Source organism: Rhinatrema bivittatum, chromosome 11 (assembly GCF_901001135.1).
Source record: "Rhinatrema bivittatum chromosome 11, aRhiBiv1.1, whole genome shotgun sequence".
In the NCBI taxonomy this organism is placed as follows: domain Eukaryota; kingdom Metazoa; phylum Chordata; class Amphibia; order Gymnophiona; family Rhinatrematidae; genus Rhinatrema; species Rhinatrema bivittatum.
This window is the reverse complement of record NC_042625.1, coordinates 33,472,305-33,489,499: the sequence shown is the minus strand read 5'-3', so window position 1 is coordinate 33,489,499 and position 17,195 is coordinate 33,472,305. Positions and strand designations below refer to the sequence as shown.

The 17,195-nt window shown below is 43.5% G+C and overlaps 2 protein-coding genes across 22 annotated transcripts in view; one reads left to right on the top strand and one right to left on the bottom strand.

Moving 5' to 3' along the window:
- Positions 1-7,989, bottom strand: part of ANKRD13A (ankyrin repeat domain 13A) — a 56,153-nt gene extending 48,164 nt beyond the window's left edge. For 2 of the 6 annotated variants that reach the window (XM_029571970.1, XM_029571973.1), the window contains exon 1: positions 7,193-7,502. Coding sequence is in view for 2 of the 6 variants with exons in the window: in XM_029571969.1 (XP_029427829.1) it covers positions 7,110-7,205 (96 nt within the window). In the remaining 4 variants the exon portion in view is untranslated. The other 4 variants (XM_029571972.1, XM_029571971.1, XM_029571969.1 and 1 more) reach the window with 4 other exon arrangements.
- Positions 7,990-8,072: 83 nt separating this feature from the next.
- The window catches only part of GIT2 (GIT ArfGAP 2), a 215,391-nt gene continuing 206,268 nt past the window's right edge, over positions 8,073-17,195 (top strand). For 4 of the 16 annotated variants that reach the window (XM_029571960.1, XM_029571959.1, XM_029571955.1 and 1 more), the window contains exon 1: positions 8,076-8,483. In XM_029571960.1, coding sequence (XP_029427820.1) covers positions 8,432-8,483 — 52 coding nt within the window. In that variant the 5' untranslated portion in view covers positions 8,076-8,431. Of the gene's footprint in view, positions 8,484-17,195 lie in introns of all 16 variants that reach the window. The other 12 variants (XM_029571961.1, XM_029571958.1, XR_003852033.1 and 9 more) reach the window with 8 other exon arrangements.

The window sequence follows — 17,195 nt, the reverse complement described above, 5'->3', positions numbered from 1 at the left end:
GCAGGAAAGCAATTATAGGGAGAGTAAGTAGCATATACAGAAGAATTGACAAAGGTACTGTCAGAACCAGGAGGGGCACAGAGAAATCATATTCATTATTCCTCCAATCAAATCACTTCCAATAATCTCTTCTATCCTTAAATGAATTAATTTGTTGACCAGGAAAGATGCTTGAGGTCAAACTCCTTGTTCTGTACTGGGCTTCAGGATCACACGGAGATGGTGACTTGCCCAAGGTTAGAGAAAGCCAGTGGGAAAGGTGGCTTGAACTCATGTACTAGGACACTGCCTGAAGCATAATGCAATGCTCCGACCACTAGGCCAGACTTCTGCCCTCTTTAATCACAAGGGCCAACCATTCCTGAGCAGCATAAAGGTTTCATTATCTGCAGATATTCAGCCTGCAACATTATTTTCTCAAGCTACAGAAAAAGATATTCAGCCGGGCTCAGAACATGTTCAGTTCATAGAAACATGAACCATGACAGCAGATAAGGACATCAAGGCCCATCTAGTCAGCTCAAGTTACTTCCTGTTGAATAGACCCCTCCGTTGATCTCTGGCTTTCCCTTCACTTCTTCACATCCTCAGTACCTAGAATTCCATTACTGTTTTGTTCTCTACCAGGTACTCTAGGAGTCCATTCCATCCATCCATGAAGAAATGTTTTCTAATGTTATTCCTGGGACTATACCTCCACATCAAGACCTCTTCTAGAACTTCCTCTCTGTCTGAATGCCTCTATCATATCCCCCAGTTATTCAGATTTACTGTAAGTCTCAATTCAGATGGGTTTTAGTGCAGGCTTTGCAACATTTTGATAGCTTTTCTCTAAACTGCTTCTGTTCTGTCTAAATCCTTTGGAAAGAGTGGCTTCCAGAACTGGATGCAACACTCAAGCAGACTTCTATAGAGGCATTAACACCTTTTTCTACTCATTGTACCTCTCCCCCTGCACCCTAGAATCCCCTGGGCTCTGGCCACTGCCTTATGGCACCATTTTGTTAACTTGAGACTATTAATTACCATCATCCCAAGGAGGACAACAGTATCTTATCCCCCATTATTTATTGTCTTTATTTTAAAATGTCTATTACCCCCTTTCCTACATTCAGGGCAGGGTACAAAAAAACTACATAATAAAATGACATAAGAATCAATCAACAATGACAAAAATCAAACAAAATCACAGACATTAACAGCACTGATAGACCCAACTATTGTCAATATAGATGACTTTATAGTGCTGAGAGGGAAAATGCCCTTTGAAATAAATGGGTTTTAAGAGCCATTATGTACTGCTCCCTTGCATTTCTGGACTCCAGTGCATAACCCTAAGTTTTTGTGCATTGAATCTTGACCAACAAGCATTTGACTAGTTAGGCCATAATAATCCTTTTCTGCTGTCATGTTTCTATGTTTCTTAGATTGCTCCTCATTTTGCTAATTCCCTCAGGAGTGTCCTTTCCATTACAGATCTGCAAAAGACAAACCTTTCCTAACAGCCCTTCTGCAACATCTCTCACAAAAATATTGAACAGAACTGGTCCCAAGAGATACTCTCCACCCATAACCCCTCTTTTAGAGTGAACTCCATTTACCACTACCCTTTGTTTCCTATCAATCAATTTCTAACTCACTCTCCCAACTTGAGGGTCTGCATGAGCCTCCTAAATGGGATTCGTGTCAAAAGCTTTGCTGAAATCCAAGTAAACCAGTGCATGTGCCAGGTCAAATTCTCTGATTACACAGCTAAAGAAATTGACATGCAGGTAAAACGTCATGCTGCCTTAAATCCTGCAACCCGCGAGTAGCGACTCCATTAATTTACCCATCACTGAGGCCAAACTAAGCAGCTACCAACCTCCTCTTGTTAACCATTCTTGAAAATGGACAATGCCCGACATTCTCCAGCCCTCCAGAACCATCCACATCCCCAATGACTGAACTGCCAGACCCTCTCATTCTGCCTTCCCTTTATCCCCTAGGTTGCATCCTATCAAGCCCCATAGCTTTAGCCTCGTTCAGTTTTGCACGTTGCATGCAAAATCCCTCTCTTTTGGAAATGCTATGGCATCTATCCCACCAACAAATACACCCTCCCAACAGTCTGCAATCCCTTTGATGAACACCGAGCTAAAGGAGAAAAGGAGAAGTTTCCCCACTGATATTTACATTTCCTATGAAAACTCCTGAACAGTTTGCAGCCAAAAAGCTCAGCCCTTTCTAATCCAAACATGAAGTAAGCGAGTGTAAAATGTACTTCCACTTTGGATAGACCTTTTTAAAGATAAATGGATTATAAATATACTGAATTATGAATGTATACGAAAGGTACACAAACGGACAGGCTCCCAAGTTTCAAACTTGGGCTACATTCAACCCCTTGTTGTGCCCGCAATCGTGGCAAAGGGAAAGTGCGCCAGGGATTCTACCCAAGCCTCTTCAACTTGACATGCTTCCCATCATCATCATCATTTATTTATCCCACGCTTTCCCAGCAAAAGAGCTCAAAGCGGGTTACGGCTAATGGGCCCCGACGAAACCATAATGGAACGGCCACAATGGACAATTGTGAAAAATAGACAGGAAGGCTAAAAATACTTGCCTCTAATATTTCTGGCAGCAGACCTCCCCCTGCTGTCTGCCATCCCTCCCCCCCACCCCCACCAAGAATATCTAAGAATAGACCCTTACTCACTGTCCCCATGCCACGCAGCAAGTGATGCCTTTTAAATCTTATTGCAATATACAACAGCTTCACTTCTCCTGCTCTCCTGTCTGCTTTTGTACTTCACTACATTTCTCCTAAACGTTCCTCGTCCGGGTGCCTCACCACAGGACCAAAGGCACAACCCTGTCAGTCACTTAAAAGAAGTGACTCCATAGTTTCCAGCCAGCCAGGGGCTTAAGAGAGTGCAGGAAAAAAAATGATTTGCCTGGCCCTTAAAAAAAAAAAAAAGACTAAGCAAGGTTTAAATGCAAAGCAACCTATTTTAAAATTACCCAAGAAAATGTTAGTTGGCAGGCTGAGACATCTTTCGGGCCCTCTCCATAACGCCCGAATAATTTAGTTCAGGCAAACCCAATTGGGCCTTGGATCTTTCCGGAGCGCAATCCATGGGTGGGCTTGCCGAAGATAAAATCAGGAGCAGAGAGAGTCCGAGAGCTGCCACTCTGCATTTCTCCAATCTGAGATTCTTCTTTCTTTCAATAGTTTTCCCTTATTTGTCCTGGCAGTTTCCTCCTCCTCCTTGGGGGGTCCAACTCAAGCAGAAGTGGCCTCTACTGGTCTACTGCATGAGGCTTTGCCCAGCCCCCAATTTTAAACTTCTCTCCCCTTCCATCTAGCCCAGGCACCAGAGCAACTATCCTCAACTGAGGGCCACAAGCCCACAGCAACTTCCTCTGGTGGCTTGCGCAGTGTGTACCCTGGGTCTGGCCTCTCCCCAAAGGCTGTGAATGCAACTGCAGTAGTATCTCCACCCAGCCCGGGGAGCCGAAGCCAGGCTCCGAAATCAAACCAAGATCTCTGGCCTAGGTGGCACTGTCACACTGAGCCATTAGGCTGCCCCTCACTAGCCTTTTTTAAAGCTAGAACACATTTTCTTTTAACCTCTGAAGTCTCCCAACAGCTGAAAAACACAGAGCAGTAGCTACTCCTGTATTAGCTGGTGGTGAGGCACTGCCCATACGGAACGATGATGCCAAAATATCACTCTGGGTGAAGTATAAATCTATACAGACAAAATTTGTCTGTATAGCTACTTCTGGTTTCCAGTTTTTTGGGCTGTTTGTGTTGTGATTGAAGTATAAATCTGTCAGCCATCAAGCAAAACCGAAAGTAGCTAATAAACTCTGCCCAATCGTCTTTGATTTACCTAACACTCTGCAGGAAAACAAATGCCTTGAAGCCATGAAGGAGCTTCCTCCTGACACCAGAAGTTATTAACACCACACCTGTGAGTGCTGCAAGGGTATAAGGCAGACACACTTTGGCGATGACACTTCTGGAACCCGCATGGGTATCAGAACAACTGAGCAGCTTCCTGCAGAGAGCGGAGGAGAAATGACCCATCCAGAAAGCCCTCAATAAACTCTATACAGACAATATCCAATTTCTCATCAGTCTTCATTCACGATACTATAAATCACCTTAATATTTGCTTTTCCTCAATAAAATCTTGGTTAGAACATAATAAATTATCGCTAAACATGTCAAAAACAGAATTCTTAGCACTCTCCAGTCCACATTCTCAAATATCGCAGACCACCATCTCCATCACTACTTTATCAGTCACCATCAGTAAACAAATCAAAAGTTTAGGTGGTTTTTTTTAAGACAGCACTCTGTCCTTCAAACCTCAAATCAAGTATGTCATCAAACAGGGATTTTACAGACTTCATTTTCTGGCTGGCTTAAAAAACTTCTCTTTTCTGCAGAATTTCATGCTGCACTTCAAGCCTCTATTTCCGGTTATTGATTATTGTAATGCTCTGTATGTTGGCCTTCCTCTCGCTACTCTACGGCCCATCCAACTTCTTATTAACTCGGCTGCACGACTCCTGTCTGATACAAAACGTTCAGAGCATATCACACCTACTCTTATTCATCTACATTGGCTATCCATTCCGAACGTATTAAATACAAATTGGGCACGATTATATACAAACAAATGATGATTCCTGTCCGTGGGCCAATTCACTCCTTAAATTCTATCAACCCACTCGCTCCCTACGCTCATCACAACATTTCCATCTGGAGGTTCCCTAGCCAAAATTAGCACATCTCTATATTACACAGGAATGTTCCTTCTCCATTGCTGGACCTATGTTCTGGAATTCTCTCCCTCTTGAAATGCGAAAGTATGAATCCAGCAAAAAGTTCAAAGGTCTCCTTAAAACCTTTTTGTTTAAATCTGCGTATTTTTTAGTTTTATGATTTGAAATATTATTTCATTTTATCATTTTATTTACTATTCATTGTAATTTTATGTTTTTATTTTTAATCATTTAACCTATTTTATGCATGTTTTATTTGTTAACCGCCTAGACCTTTTTTGTGTTAGGCGGTCTATAAATGTAATAAATGTTAATGTAAATCACCTCTATACCCAAGTCCGCAGATCAAGAGCCAACATGGAAAAATGGGGACACTCTACCAGACATGAGATCTGCGATTGTGGTGAAAGGCAAACCATGCAACACCTTTCAGTCTGCCCACTGCAGGACCTTGCTGAGGCCAACTCATGAGCGCTGAAATATGCTCACCAGTGGAAAGGAATAGGAGGATTTTGGTGGATGGACATAGGAAGAAAAAGAAGACCCACAAAGCTGAATACTGCAGGCTAGTGCCTACTGGCACCTTTTCTATTTACACAGTAACAGAATAACATAGTAAACGACAGCAGATAAAGACAATGGACCTATCCAGTCTGCCAAATTGAGATTCTTCCTCTGATTTCCTACCATCCTGGGGAGACAAGCATACAAATGCCCACATGCAAATCAACATCAGATTCCCTACCCACATGGTTTACCTCCTGATCTCTCAACCACCCTCCTTCTATTCCAAGCATGTCCAAAATCTACCTCAATGCTGGCCTCTACCACCTTTATTGGTAGGTCATTTCAGGCTTTGTCATCTTCCCCCTCGATTGATACAAGGCAAATACCCACAGTACCTGAATGTAATCTGCTTTGTGTCGAAAAGCAGAATAAAAATCAAATAACACTTAAAAATTAAAAAAATACTTCATCCAACACTTAGGTCCCCTTCCATGACATCTCAACTATTTTGTAGGTCTCCTTTTAACACATTTCAATAAAAGTATGGAAACATAAGAGTTAAAGCTGACCTGATCACCTTGCCTTACCTTACCCAGTGTTATGCCTAGACATGAGAAACATTTGGTGTCATCCAAGTGAGAAAAACAAGGGTCTGAAGGTAGTGATTAACTGCATATTGCAAACACAGCAATTCTGTTTCTACTGAACTCTTTCTGATTGACTCAGAAGCTTTGATTCAAGTCATGCTTTTCTTCACCAGGTTGCTTGTTATTGGCTTTACGGATATTAAGTTCGTTGCTACATCATATGTAAATACGGTGGAGAAAAATACAGGCATAGAGCATGATGCTTCTAGCTCTGCTACACCAGGACACAAACACTGCCAATGAATTTCACTTTAAGTGATATTTTTTAATCTGCTATACTTTTCCCATAAAATGGGAATAAAATGGAGAAAATACTATGTATTTCACAGGACACCAAAATGAATACTTTATTCTGTTCTCACATGTCCTTAATACAGAAACAAATGCACACTAACCCTAGAGACACTATTGCTTAAATTCAGGCTGGAAAGTGATTTGCACATTAATCTTGGGTAACTAATACCACCACCACCACAGAAGGCAGAATGGAGGAGCAGCCTAGTGGTTAGAGCAGCAGACTGAGAACCAGGGAAACCAGGCTTTGAATTCTGCTTCTCCCACTGATGCCTCAGGTACAAATATTTTCCCATAGATACAGAATGGGAGAAAAGCCTTAGACTGTAAGCTCTCTGGGGCAGGGACCAACCTACTACACCTGAACTATAGCTCACCATGAGCATGGATTTGGAAAGGCAAATAACTCAATTCAAACCTCTTATTCTGAGAGTAACTAATAATGGATTAAATGTATATGAATGGAGATTACAAGAAAGAAATCCCCCTCATCTTGGAGTACTTTTCTAACGTGACTAAAAACAGAGAATGAACTTGAAGCCCGATTAACAAAGGAATCCAAAACCGAGCACTGGACCACAAGCGGGCTGGGGAATGTACACCCACCAATGTCCTCTTGCTCAGATTTCCGCTGCAGGTTCTCGTTCCCCCCCCCCCCCCCCCCCCCCCCTATATTAGTAGCCAGATGTCAGTCTCCGGCACCTTAGGAAGAGCCGTGTTTTTAGTCAGCTATGAACATCTGCTCGCAGTACTTCCTACGGCACAGCGAGCGCGTTTCCCTTCATCCCAGCAGAGCCTCAGCCCCCTCCCATAGTCACGGTTCATTTATCCTGGGGGCCTAAGGAAAGAAACTGGTCTACAGCATTTTATGTTTCCTACCTCCTTGACCAGCTCCTTCTCCAGGTTCCTGTAATCATTACTCCATACTAAAGTATGAAGAGGAAACCTCATCTTGTAGTCACCTAAGGAGCACATCCTGGCAGAGCCGAGCGGGACATGGAAGCCTGCGCCGTCCAACCCCCCAGCCCCTCCACCCGGGCGGCGCTCTCTCTCTCTCTCTAGCTCTTCCTCTGTCCCAGCGCTGCACAAACACAAAAGGGAAAGTGAAATCAGACTTTCCGCAGAACTTTTCAAAACAGGGAAGTGACAGGCGAAAACAATTTCCAACGAAAGGCTAGGGGGGGAAGCAAACCGTAGGTCACGCCCATGCCAAAACGATGCACAAAAGTCGTTTCTGTTTCACTTTAGAGCTACGATTTTTCCGATGAGCGCTCGAAATCTTTACTTGATATTGTGATCTTTTTCAGTGCTGTCCGCAGAAAGCTGTTAAAAGTAATACTTGTTATCCCTCTTCTTTACAAAAGTGGTCAGCTCCATCAGGGGGATTCATCTATTATTATTTTCCCTCTGGGGATCATTCATTTTAAAACAAAAACAATGTTTTGGTAAATTTGATCTTTCTGACGCATGAAGTCAAAGTCAAGCAAGGGGATATAAATGCTCCACGAAAAAAAAATAAAAACAAAGTCTGGAAGAAAATCTATTTTTATGAGTCATGAATTGTTTTCTGTTCCAACTGCCTGTCGCGTAGATAGCGTAAGCATCCTAGCCTAAGTTTTACGCCGTTATTTTCAACATACCAGCCTTTAACAGCTGAAACGTGACAGCTGTCAACGTAAAGGTTTTTGAGAATCAGTCTTCGTTTACAGTCGGCGTACACACAAAGGAGCGTACGCGTGTGACGTCTTTGTTTAAAGATGGAAGTGTTTCAAGCCTCACTCTGAATTAGGTTGATTACGGTCTTGAATATGAGTTAAAATGAGGCTTGAAACGCGAGACTCCCCTCCCGTTACTGCTTGAGACTCTCAGCCTATGTTCCGGAGCTGTCAATCAACCTGCCCGGGCAAGGCGGTGATTGGCTAGACCTGGAGCCTGCGCGTGGGAGCTGTGGCCGGAGGCGGTAGTGGGTAGTTTTGTGTTTCGCTCTCTGCTTTTTTTTTTTTTTTCTTCTCCCTTCTCTTTTCAACCTTCGCCGGGACCGCCTCCGGACTGCAGCGCTAAATGAGAACCAGAAGGGCCGAGCCCAAAGCCGCGCGGCTACCGTCCCTTCAGCGGTCGAGGCCCGGCGTAACGTTCTTTTGATTAATTGAGAGAGCGACTCCTTCCTTCCCGGCTGGGGGCTGCTGAGGAAGGGGGAAACCATGTCGAAGCGGCTGCGGAACAACGAGGTGTGCGCGGACTGCAGCTTGCAGGGTAAGTGGCGGCGACTGTCACCGAGCCCGCGCTCTCCCTTCCCCACTGGGGGTTTGGTTGAGTCTTTTTTTTTTTTTTTTCCTTCTCTCTAATAAGCGATTGAGACGATGTTTTTGAAGGGGAGGAACAGCTGCGGTTTCCCCCCTCAGCCCCCTGCTCGGGGTTGGCAGGTCCTCGACGTTGGAGGCGACATCCTGCCCTGCTGTCACCGCTCGGGGGTGTGACTGCCTGGGCTGCTGCCCGCCTGGGCCCTCTTCGGTTTTCCTGGGTCAGCAGCTCCGAGCCCAGCTGTTGGAGTTATTCGTCCTTTTGTTTCTCCCCCCCGAGTCCGCTTGTGAATCCTATCGGGGGCACAGGTTTTATTATGCTGTTAGCTTAAAGATGTCCTTGCTTTGACGGTGGCTATTTGCCCACACGGGTAAAGAAGCATACCAAAGACAAAATAATAATGTAACACGCTTTAACAGAAGTTCCACCCAGAACTAAAGGCGCCTACTTTCCAGGACATGCGTGGATCCAAACTATCGCTGCGATTAGAGTTCGTCTTTCCATCTTGACATATCTTCAACATTTGGTGTGAATAGGACACCAAATAAAGTTATCATTATCGGGAGGTGGGGTGGTACAGACGCAGTGATCTCATAAACTGCTTTCTCCTTTGGAAAGAAGGTTAAAAACCGATTGAAAGGGGCTAGGAAAAAAGAAATTGAAGGTATTAGTTTGCCTGATGACTTCTAAAAACTGATTGTTTTGGGGTATTTGATTTGGGAAAAAGTCTCAAGGTTTTGTATGTTCTAATGACCTAAACAATGAAAGAAACAAGTTCACATTTTGTAAAATAACCTCATGTGTGTTTTCAGAAAAGAATGGGAACTGCAATTTTTTTTCTTTGTTAAAACGGGAAGAAAATTGCAGAAGTTACAGCACTGTAATACAGTACTGTATTTGATAATGAAATGTGCAATTTGAATTTTTTTTTTTTAGTTTGAACTTCCTAGAAAGGCAGTTATTTTGTGATCTGTCATGCAAACCTTGTGTACATAGAATGGTAGGAAGATCTTGTACATTTCTAGTAACATAATGATCATAAGGGTAAAAATACCTTCTAAAACAGTGGTTCTCAACCTTTTTTCGGCTGGGACACACCTGACAGATGGTTCTCAAGTGTGTGACACACTGAACATGTGACCATCACGGGACAACATGTAAATATACATTCTGCATCCTCAGGAACCACGTCGACCCCCAAAAATGGGTGCAGAGCAGAACTAGGGCATTATCCGTACAGCTCACCATACAAAAAAAGATATTCTGGATCTGATGACATCTCAGTAAAAGCAAAACAAACTCTTTTTACTGGCAGGCACAATACCCCTCCTTATGAAAAGACAGTAATTTACCACTACAAATATTTAACCAGGCCCTAAACACTAATACACCTCCTATTGGGAAATCAGAGCAAGCCAAGTTTTTATAGATACCCACTTAGAAATAATTGTAAAACTATACTAATAAATGTTACAAAACAGCTGATGAACAGATTAACATCCAACAATTAAAAACTTATAAAAATTAATAAAAATTGTCTAAATATCAAAATATTTCAAAACAGCAGACACATCACATAATACCCAATAATTAAAATGGCAGTCAATCAAGAAAAATAAACTTAAAAAGCTGCCTTTCCTTACCCTCTCCAGCAACTCTCCTACTCCTTTCCCTTGCAGACCAATAGCACTCACCAGAAGCAGCAGTGGCTGCTAAAGCTATGTCCTCACAGTCCTCTTCCTTAAGGCCCACAACCAGTCACAACCAGCCTCTGTCTCACACAGACTAGTAACTTCCCTAACTAGTATCTCTTCCTCACACACACACACACACCAGTCACCTCCCTGACCAGTCTCTGTCTCACACACACACACACCAGTCACCTCCCTGACCAGTCTCTGTCTCACACACACACACACCAGTCACCTCCCTGACCAGTCTCTGTCTCACACACACACACACACACAAACACACCAGTTACCTCCCTGACCAGTCTCTCTCAATCACATACATGCTCTGTCACTTACATACAATCTCACACATACTCTGTCACAACCACACACAGTGCCACTCATGCACCCATTGTACCACACACATACACACAAGCTCTCACTCATGCACCCAGGCACCCATTCTACCACACACATACAAAGCTGCCACTCACCACCCAGGCACCCATTCTACCACAGGCACTCAAGCTGTCATTCATGCAACCAGGCATGCATTCCAACACACACACACACACACACACACAGCTGCCACTCAAGCACCCAGGCACCCATTCTAACACACACACACACACCAGCTCTCACTCATGCACCCAGGCACCCATTCTACCACAGGCACACAAGCTCTCACTCATGGACCCATTCCACCATACACACACACACACACACACACACAAGCTCTCACTCATGCACCCAAGCACCCATTCTACCACAGGCACACAAGCTCTCACTCATGCACCCATTCTACCACAGGCACACAAGCTCACATGGAGCCTCTTCTCATTGTATGGCCCAATAAGCCTGGCCTCCACTTCTCAGCTGCCTCTGGCCTGACCTCCCGCGGTGCACAACGTCTCTCCAGCAGCCTCCTGTGGTGCGCAGGGTCTCTCAGCTCTTCAGCTGTCGGCAGCGGCGCACAGAGTCTCTACATTCTTCGGCCCCACTGGCGTCAGTGCGCAGGTCTCTTCATTCTTCGGCCCCGCTGGCGTCGGCGCGCAGCGTCTCTTCATTCTTCGGCCCCGCTGGCATCGGCGCGCAGCGTCTCTTCATTCTTCGGCCCCGCTGGCGTCGGCGCGCAGCGTCTCTTCATTCTTCAGCCCCGCTGGCGTCGGCGCACAGCGTCTCTTCATTCTTCGGCCCCGCTGGCGTCGGCGCACAGGTCTCTTCATTGTTCAGCCGCCGCCGGCGGCGCACAGGTCTCTTCATTCTTCGGCCCCGCTGGCGTCGGCGCGCAGGTCTCTCCGCTCTTCAGCCGCCGCCAGCGGCGCACAGGTCTCTTCATTCTTCGGCCCCACTGGCGTCAGCGCGCATGTCTCTCCGCTCTTCAGCCGCCGCTGGCGGCGCACAGGTCTCTTCATTCTTCGGCCCCGCTGGCATCGGCGCGCAGGTCTCTCCGCTCTTCAGCCACCGCCGGTGGCGTGCAGGTCTCTTCATTTTTCGGCCCCGCTGGCGTCAGCGCGCATGTCTCTCCGCTCTTCAGCCGCCGCCGGTGGCGCGCAGGTCTCTTCATTTTTCGGCCCCGCTGGCGTCGAGGCACAGGTCTCTCCGCTCTTCAGCCGCCGGCAGCGGCGCGCAGCATCTCTTCTTTCTTCAGCCATGCTGGCCTGGCCTCCAGCGGTGGCGCGCAGCGTCTCTCCATTCTTCAGCCCCGCGCCTGGGGAGAAGGGAAGCACAAACGGGGCAGTGGAACACCAGGAGCCGCGACATACCTGCCGGTGCTTGGCGACACACTGGTGTGTCGCGACACACCGGTTGAGAACCACCGTTCTAAAATACCAGACCTGATTGTGGCACTCCAGGACCAGAGTTGCTTATTCCAGGAATAGTCTGAGCTACAGTTCTTAAAAGTGCATGGCCACAGAATTTCAAATACTCACGTGCAAGTACAGTAACAAAGAAAAAGTAGTCATGGACCATGATCAAGATTTGTCAGTCAAATGCCCTTGTCACCATGTGCAGATAAATCTTATTTTTTGTATCTCATATACATGTTAATTCAGTCAGTACTAGTAGTTCAAATGTACAAAAACATCTGCTTTCAGGATATCCATAATGAATGTGCATGCTCTGCCTCCACTGAATGCAAATATATCTCATGCATATTCATTATGGATATCCAGACAACCACACAGGGACTAGAGTTGCCTACTTCTGGACTATTCTGTATCTTTTCTGCAGACACTGCTTGTAGAGATGATCATGTAAAACGGGTGGCCAATTCCAATCCTCAAGAGTCACAATTGGGCCTGGTCTTCAGGATATCCACAAATAATATGTATGAGAGATATTTTCATGCACTGTCTCCACTGTATGTAAATCTAGACCATACATATTTATTATAGATATCCTGAAAACTAGGCCCATTTGTGGCACAAGAGGACTGAAGTTAAGTTTGTATATTTTGTTTGAATTGTATTGTGCTGCACTTGGATGTCTGCTCTATTTGACACTATTAGTCATACGTGTTTGTTGGCACATTTGAAAGCCGTCTGTATACAGCCTAACGTTGTATATACATCAGAAGGAAGCTAAAACTGCAAATCATCTACATAGAGTCTAAAAATCAGATTTAAATTCAACATCAATTTTGCTAAAGGCTGCCTATAAATATTAAAAAGAGCTACAGACAAAGCTGAGCTGAGTTCTTAGTACTCCTCTGCAGGCATGAATGAGAACTCATCCTTCCATAAGGAGGATGGTCAGATGGTTCTCACTCTGTAAGAGATACCACTTCCTTAGGATGGTAAAGAAACTGAGTGCCTGGGGCCCTAAAGTTATCAAACAAGTGACAAGAAAAAAGAAATTCTTAGGAAAAGGGAAGAGCAGGCAAAAACTTCTTCCTTTAAACAAAAGGTTTCCAGAAGATATGGAACAATAGGCGCAGGCATTCTTTCTTTTTTTTTTTTTTTTAAACACCTCCCAGGTCTCATCCTTAGAGATCTAAGGGCCCTTTCCTAAGTAAATAATCAAAACGAAAATGGCAGGAGTTTATATACTCTGAAAATTCACCATCTTAGACTTCCATATGGGAGAGCAAAATCCCACAATACCATCTCTTTCCTGCCATAATGATGAACTCTTCTTAGTAGTAACTCACAGGGTTTTCTACACTTACATTAGTTTTGTTTTAGTCTGTATTGCTGTTATGCAATCTTTTTGTATCAAGGTGAAACTAATTTTAAAATCAGACATTCAGCCAATCAACCTTTTTAGAGTACTCAGCGGGGACATTTGCTGCAGGAAGATGTTTTCTATGGTACTTTCTAAAATAAAAGATTTTTATTATAAAGCACTGACAAAATATCAAGTCTGTAGATGCATTATCATATGCTAAATAGGTACTACAGCTTGTTTGCTTTGCTTTTTTAAGATTGTCACTACTACAAATTTAACTTGTTAGAACTGTTTACCTTGCTTCACTTGCTCATATTCTTCAAAGCCAGACTGTCTTGCAATGATAGTCTTGCGCAGATATATTGGCAGCCACACCTGTTAACTTACACAGGGACAGTAACCTTCAAACTGGGGCATTTGTGCACGTTGGCCCGTGCTCAGGGATACGGCTATTTTATAACATATGCATGCATGTTATAAGCTGGCTGCATGTTCATGTATGCCAAATTTTAAGTGGGTGCCTGCAAATCCCGCTTCTACCACATAAGCTGAGGTATTTTAAAAGGGGCATGTACTGATGCTCTTCCATTTTACCAGTTTGTAACCAGTTTGACTAAAAGAGAGGTCCTCCTAATATAATAGCCTTCACCCTTCTTAGTTAGCCCCGACCCTTAAAACTCCTTAGATCTGCCTAGTTTTCTTTATTTTTGAACTTGCATGTTATCCATACCAGAAGTAAAGTTACGCGGGAGGGGACCTCTGTGTGTGCCGGGTTGCCTAAGTATTTATGCACGCTTCTCAGGTTCGTGCCCCGAACTGCCCATGCCTCGCTCCTTTTTGAAAATGTTTGTGATATGTGGTGCGGGAGATACGCATGTATCTTGATGGCTTTTAAAATCCACTTGGTGTGTGAACCAAACTTATTTACACATCCCCTAATTAATGCATGCTCTGGGCTTTTAAGATTCACCTCAGAATGTTTACAGAAATTGATGAAAAGAAGTCAAAAGTAAGTCACCTTTTGTTTAAACATAAGCAACCAACAGTCTTCCCTGTTAAGAGATATCATTTGTTGTCAAAAAAGAGTTTTATTTCTTAAATGGTTACATTTTTTGTTTAGGGCAGTGGTAGGTAAGAGGGAACTCCAACATAACCTAAGACATACAGTCTTAGCACAGTGAGGAGGGACATGTATTCTCTTTGTAGATTCTGCTGTAGGTCTTGAGTCTTCTCTTCTTCCAGCCCTTAGGTAACAAAACTGGTTTCTATTACCTTTTGTCAACTATGGACAAGTATTTGAAGAGAGAATTTCTTATTATATCAAAGAATACATGATTCATATCTTTTTTTTTTTTTTTTTTTTTCCAATGGAAATGCAAGAAAGATGGTCTGTATGGCAACCATATTGCATATAATTTTATAGTTACTGGCTTAAAGCCAAAATGTCTTGTATGTTTTCAAGTCTTGGCATTTGAAAACAAATGTCACTTGGAGACTGAAATATCACTTAGAAAATTCTTTTTCACTCAGCGCATAGTTAAGCCCTGTAATTCATTGCCAGAGGATGTGATTACAGCAGTTAGTGTAACTGGGTTTAAAAAAGGTTTGGAGAAGTTCCTAGAGGAAAAATCCATAAACTGCTATTAATTAATTAATAAGCAACAGTAGCTTGTGATTTATTTAATGTTTGGGTACTTGCCAGGTACTTGTGACTTGGATTAGCCGCTGTTGGAAACAGGATACTGGGCTTGATGGACCCTTGGCCTGACCCAGTATGGCATATTTGATGTGCTTATGTAAAACTTGGAAACAAGGCATCCATCACTGAAGGATAAGCAAGCAGAGTATTTCAGAAGAAAGCATCATGATTTGAGCAAGCAGCTGACTAATTTCTGAGTCTCAGTACCATAATACCTTTGAAAAAAACAGCAAAGAAGCTGGTAGCACCTTTTATAGACTAATTTCTTGGTTGGGGCACAAGCTTTTGAGGCAGAGTCCTTGTCATGAGATGCACAGCACCCACTTTGAAGCATCTTGCTCAGTCTCTATATATTTTGCAGAACAATGCAAGACCTACAGCCCCCCTACCCCCCCCCCCCCCCTGTTGCTGAAACATTCTTCTCTGTACATTAGATCTGGTAACTACTACTACTTAACATTTCAATAGTACCACTTGATGTATTCAGAGCTCTACAGGTACATAAGATTGTAATAGGCTCAGAAGCAGCCAGCAAATTAGTATCTGTTTTCAAGTCACTTATTGCTGAACACATGTTCAGTTCATGTGTTTTGTAAGGTGTATGTACTCTGTCTGATGATAGTTTTGAAGAGGGTATGATCTGTAAATCATTGCCCCCACACTCAGTGCAGGGAAAAGGAGCAGCGATGGGCTGTGGGGCTGGGACTGTCCTGGCAAAGTACATATAGAGAATTTATTTTTAATTCCTTATTTGTACCTCCCAGTAAGGAGTTTGCACCTGCAAACTCTGCAGGTTCATGCATACCTGTATTCCCCACCAGGCAAGACATTTTTCAAAGGGGAAACTCTGGGCATTTCCCTTTAAAAATAAGTGCTGTGCGGGTGGGAGGGGCTGACAATTGCCCTCCCTGAGAATAAGATTTTTAGATGTTATCAAAGGGGGAGGTGGCTGCTACAGGTGGAAGACCACATCTTTTTCTGGTACCAGGTTTGCTTCATTCATTGACTTTTTTTTACCCTAACTTTGCACTCTAGCCTATTCACTATCTCATGGTCCACTCTACTCCATGAGAATAATCAGTTTCATTTTTCCAAGCTTTGGTTGTTTCTCATGCTCAACAAGATCACTACTCCTACACCTGTACTCTTAGTGGGACTACACTTTCTATACTTGTTATATTCCAGGAGGGAACAAGTAACTACAAATTTACTGGAGTATGTTTGTTGCTATTTGTATTAATAATGCAAAATCAATTGCCAGTAAACTTTTTTTTTTTTTTTTTTTGCAAGGCACTATTTAATACACTGGCAACTTCTCACTGTCAGAAAGATGCCTGCAGTTAGAATCTCATCATTTTCATGATCATTAAATACCCATCTGTTTTATGCATTGTGTGACAAAATGTGGTTTCCTTGATAGTGTCACACAGGTGCAGTGGTTATCACATGGGACAGTTTTAATTTGATATTCAACTGAAAAGAAGAAATCCCTGTAACTTCTGTGCAATCAAAAGTTGGTGTCCTCAGAGTTCTTGTGTTGTAGTCTGTCATGGTTGGAAAGAGCATATTTGGTATAGATCTTTCCTCTTTTGAATACCCTTAATCCGTCTTTGGAAGGTTGAGACCTTTCTGTCCAAGAGGGGTGGTATGGTGGATTTCCTGGTTGAAGAATAACTAGTTCTCTTTGCTTTTTTTTCTACTCAGTAGTTTCACTGAAGAAACTTGTAGCGACACAGACAGTGAGAACCTGAAGATAATGGTAATTACTCGTGTCCAGCTTTGAGATCAATCGGGGAAACTATTTTCCAAATCAGAGGTTCCCAAACATGTCCGGAGGGACCCCCAGCCAGTTGACAAGTTTTCAGGATATCCACAGTGAATGTGCATGAGAGAATTTGCATGCTATGGAGGCAGTGCATGGAAATTTCTCATGCATATTCATTGTGGATATCCTGACTGGACAGTTTTGGGAATCATTGCTCTAAATGACGGACAATGCAGAAACAGGTGCATTCTAAATTTATTCAGCTAAGCAGCTGTGCTTACTGTCAGAGTTCCAAGTAAAGTGAAAGTGAAGTTAATTAGACTTGTATGAAAAGATTTTAGAGGTAACCGCTTTTAAAA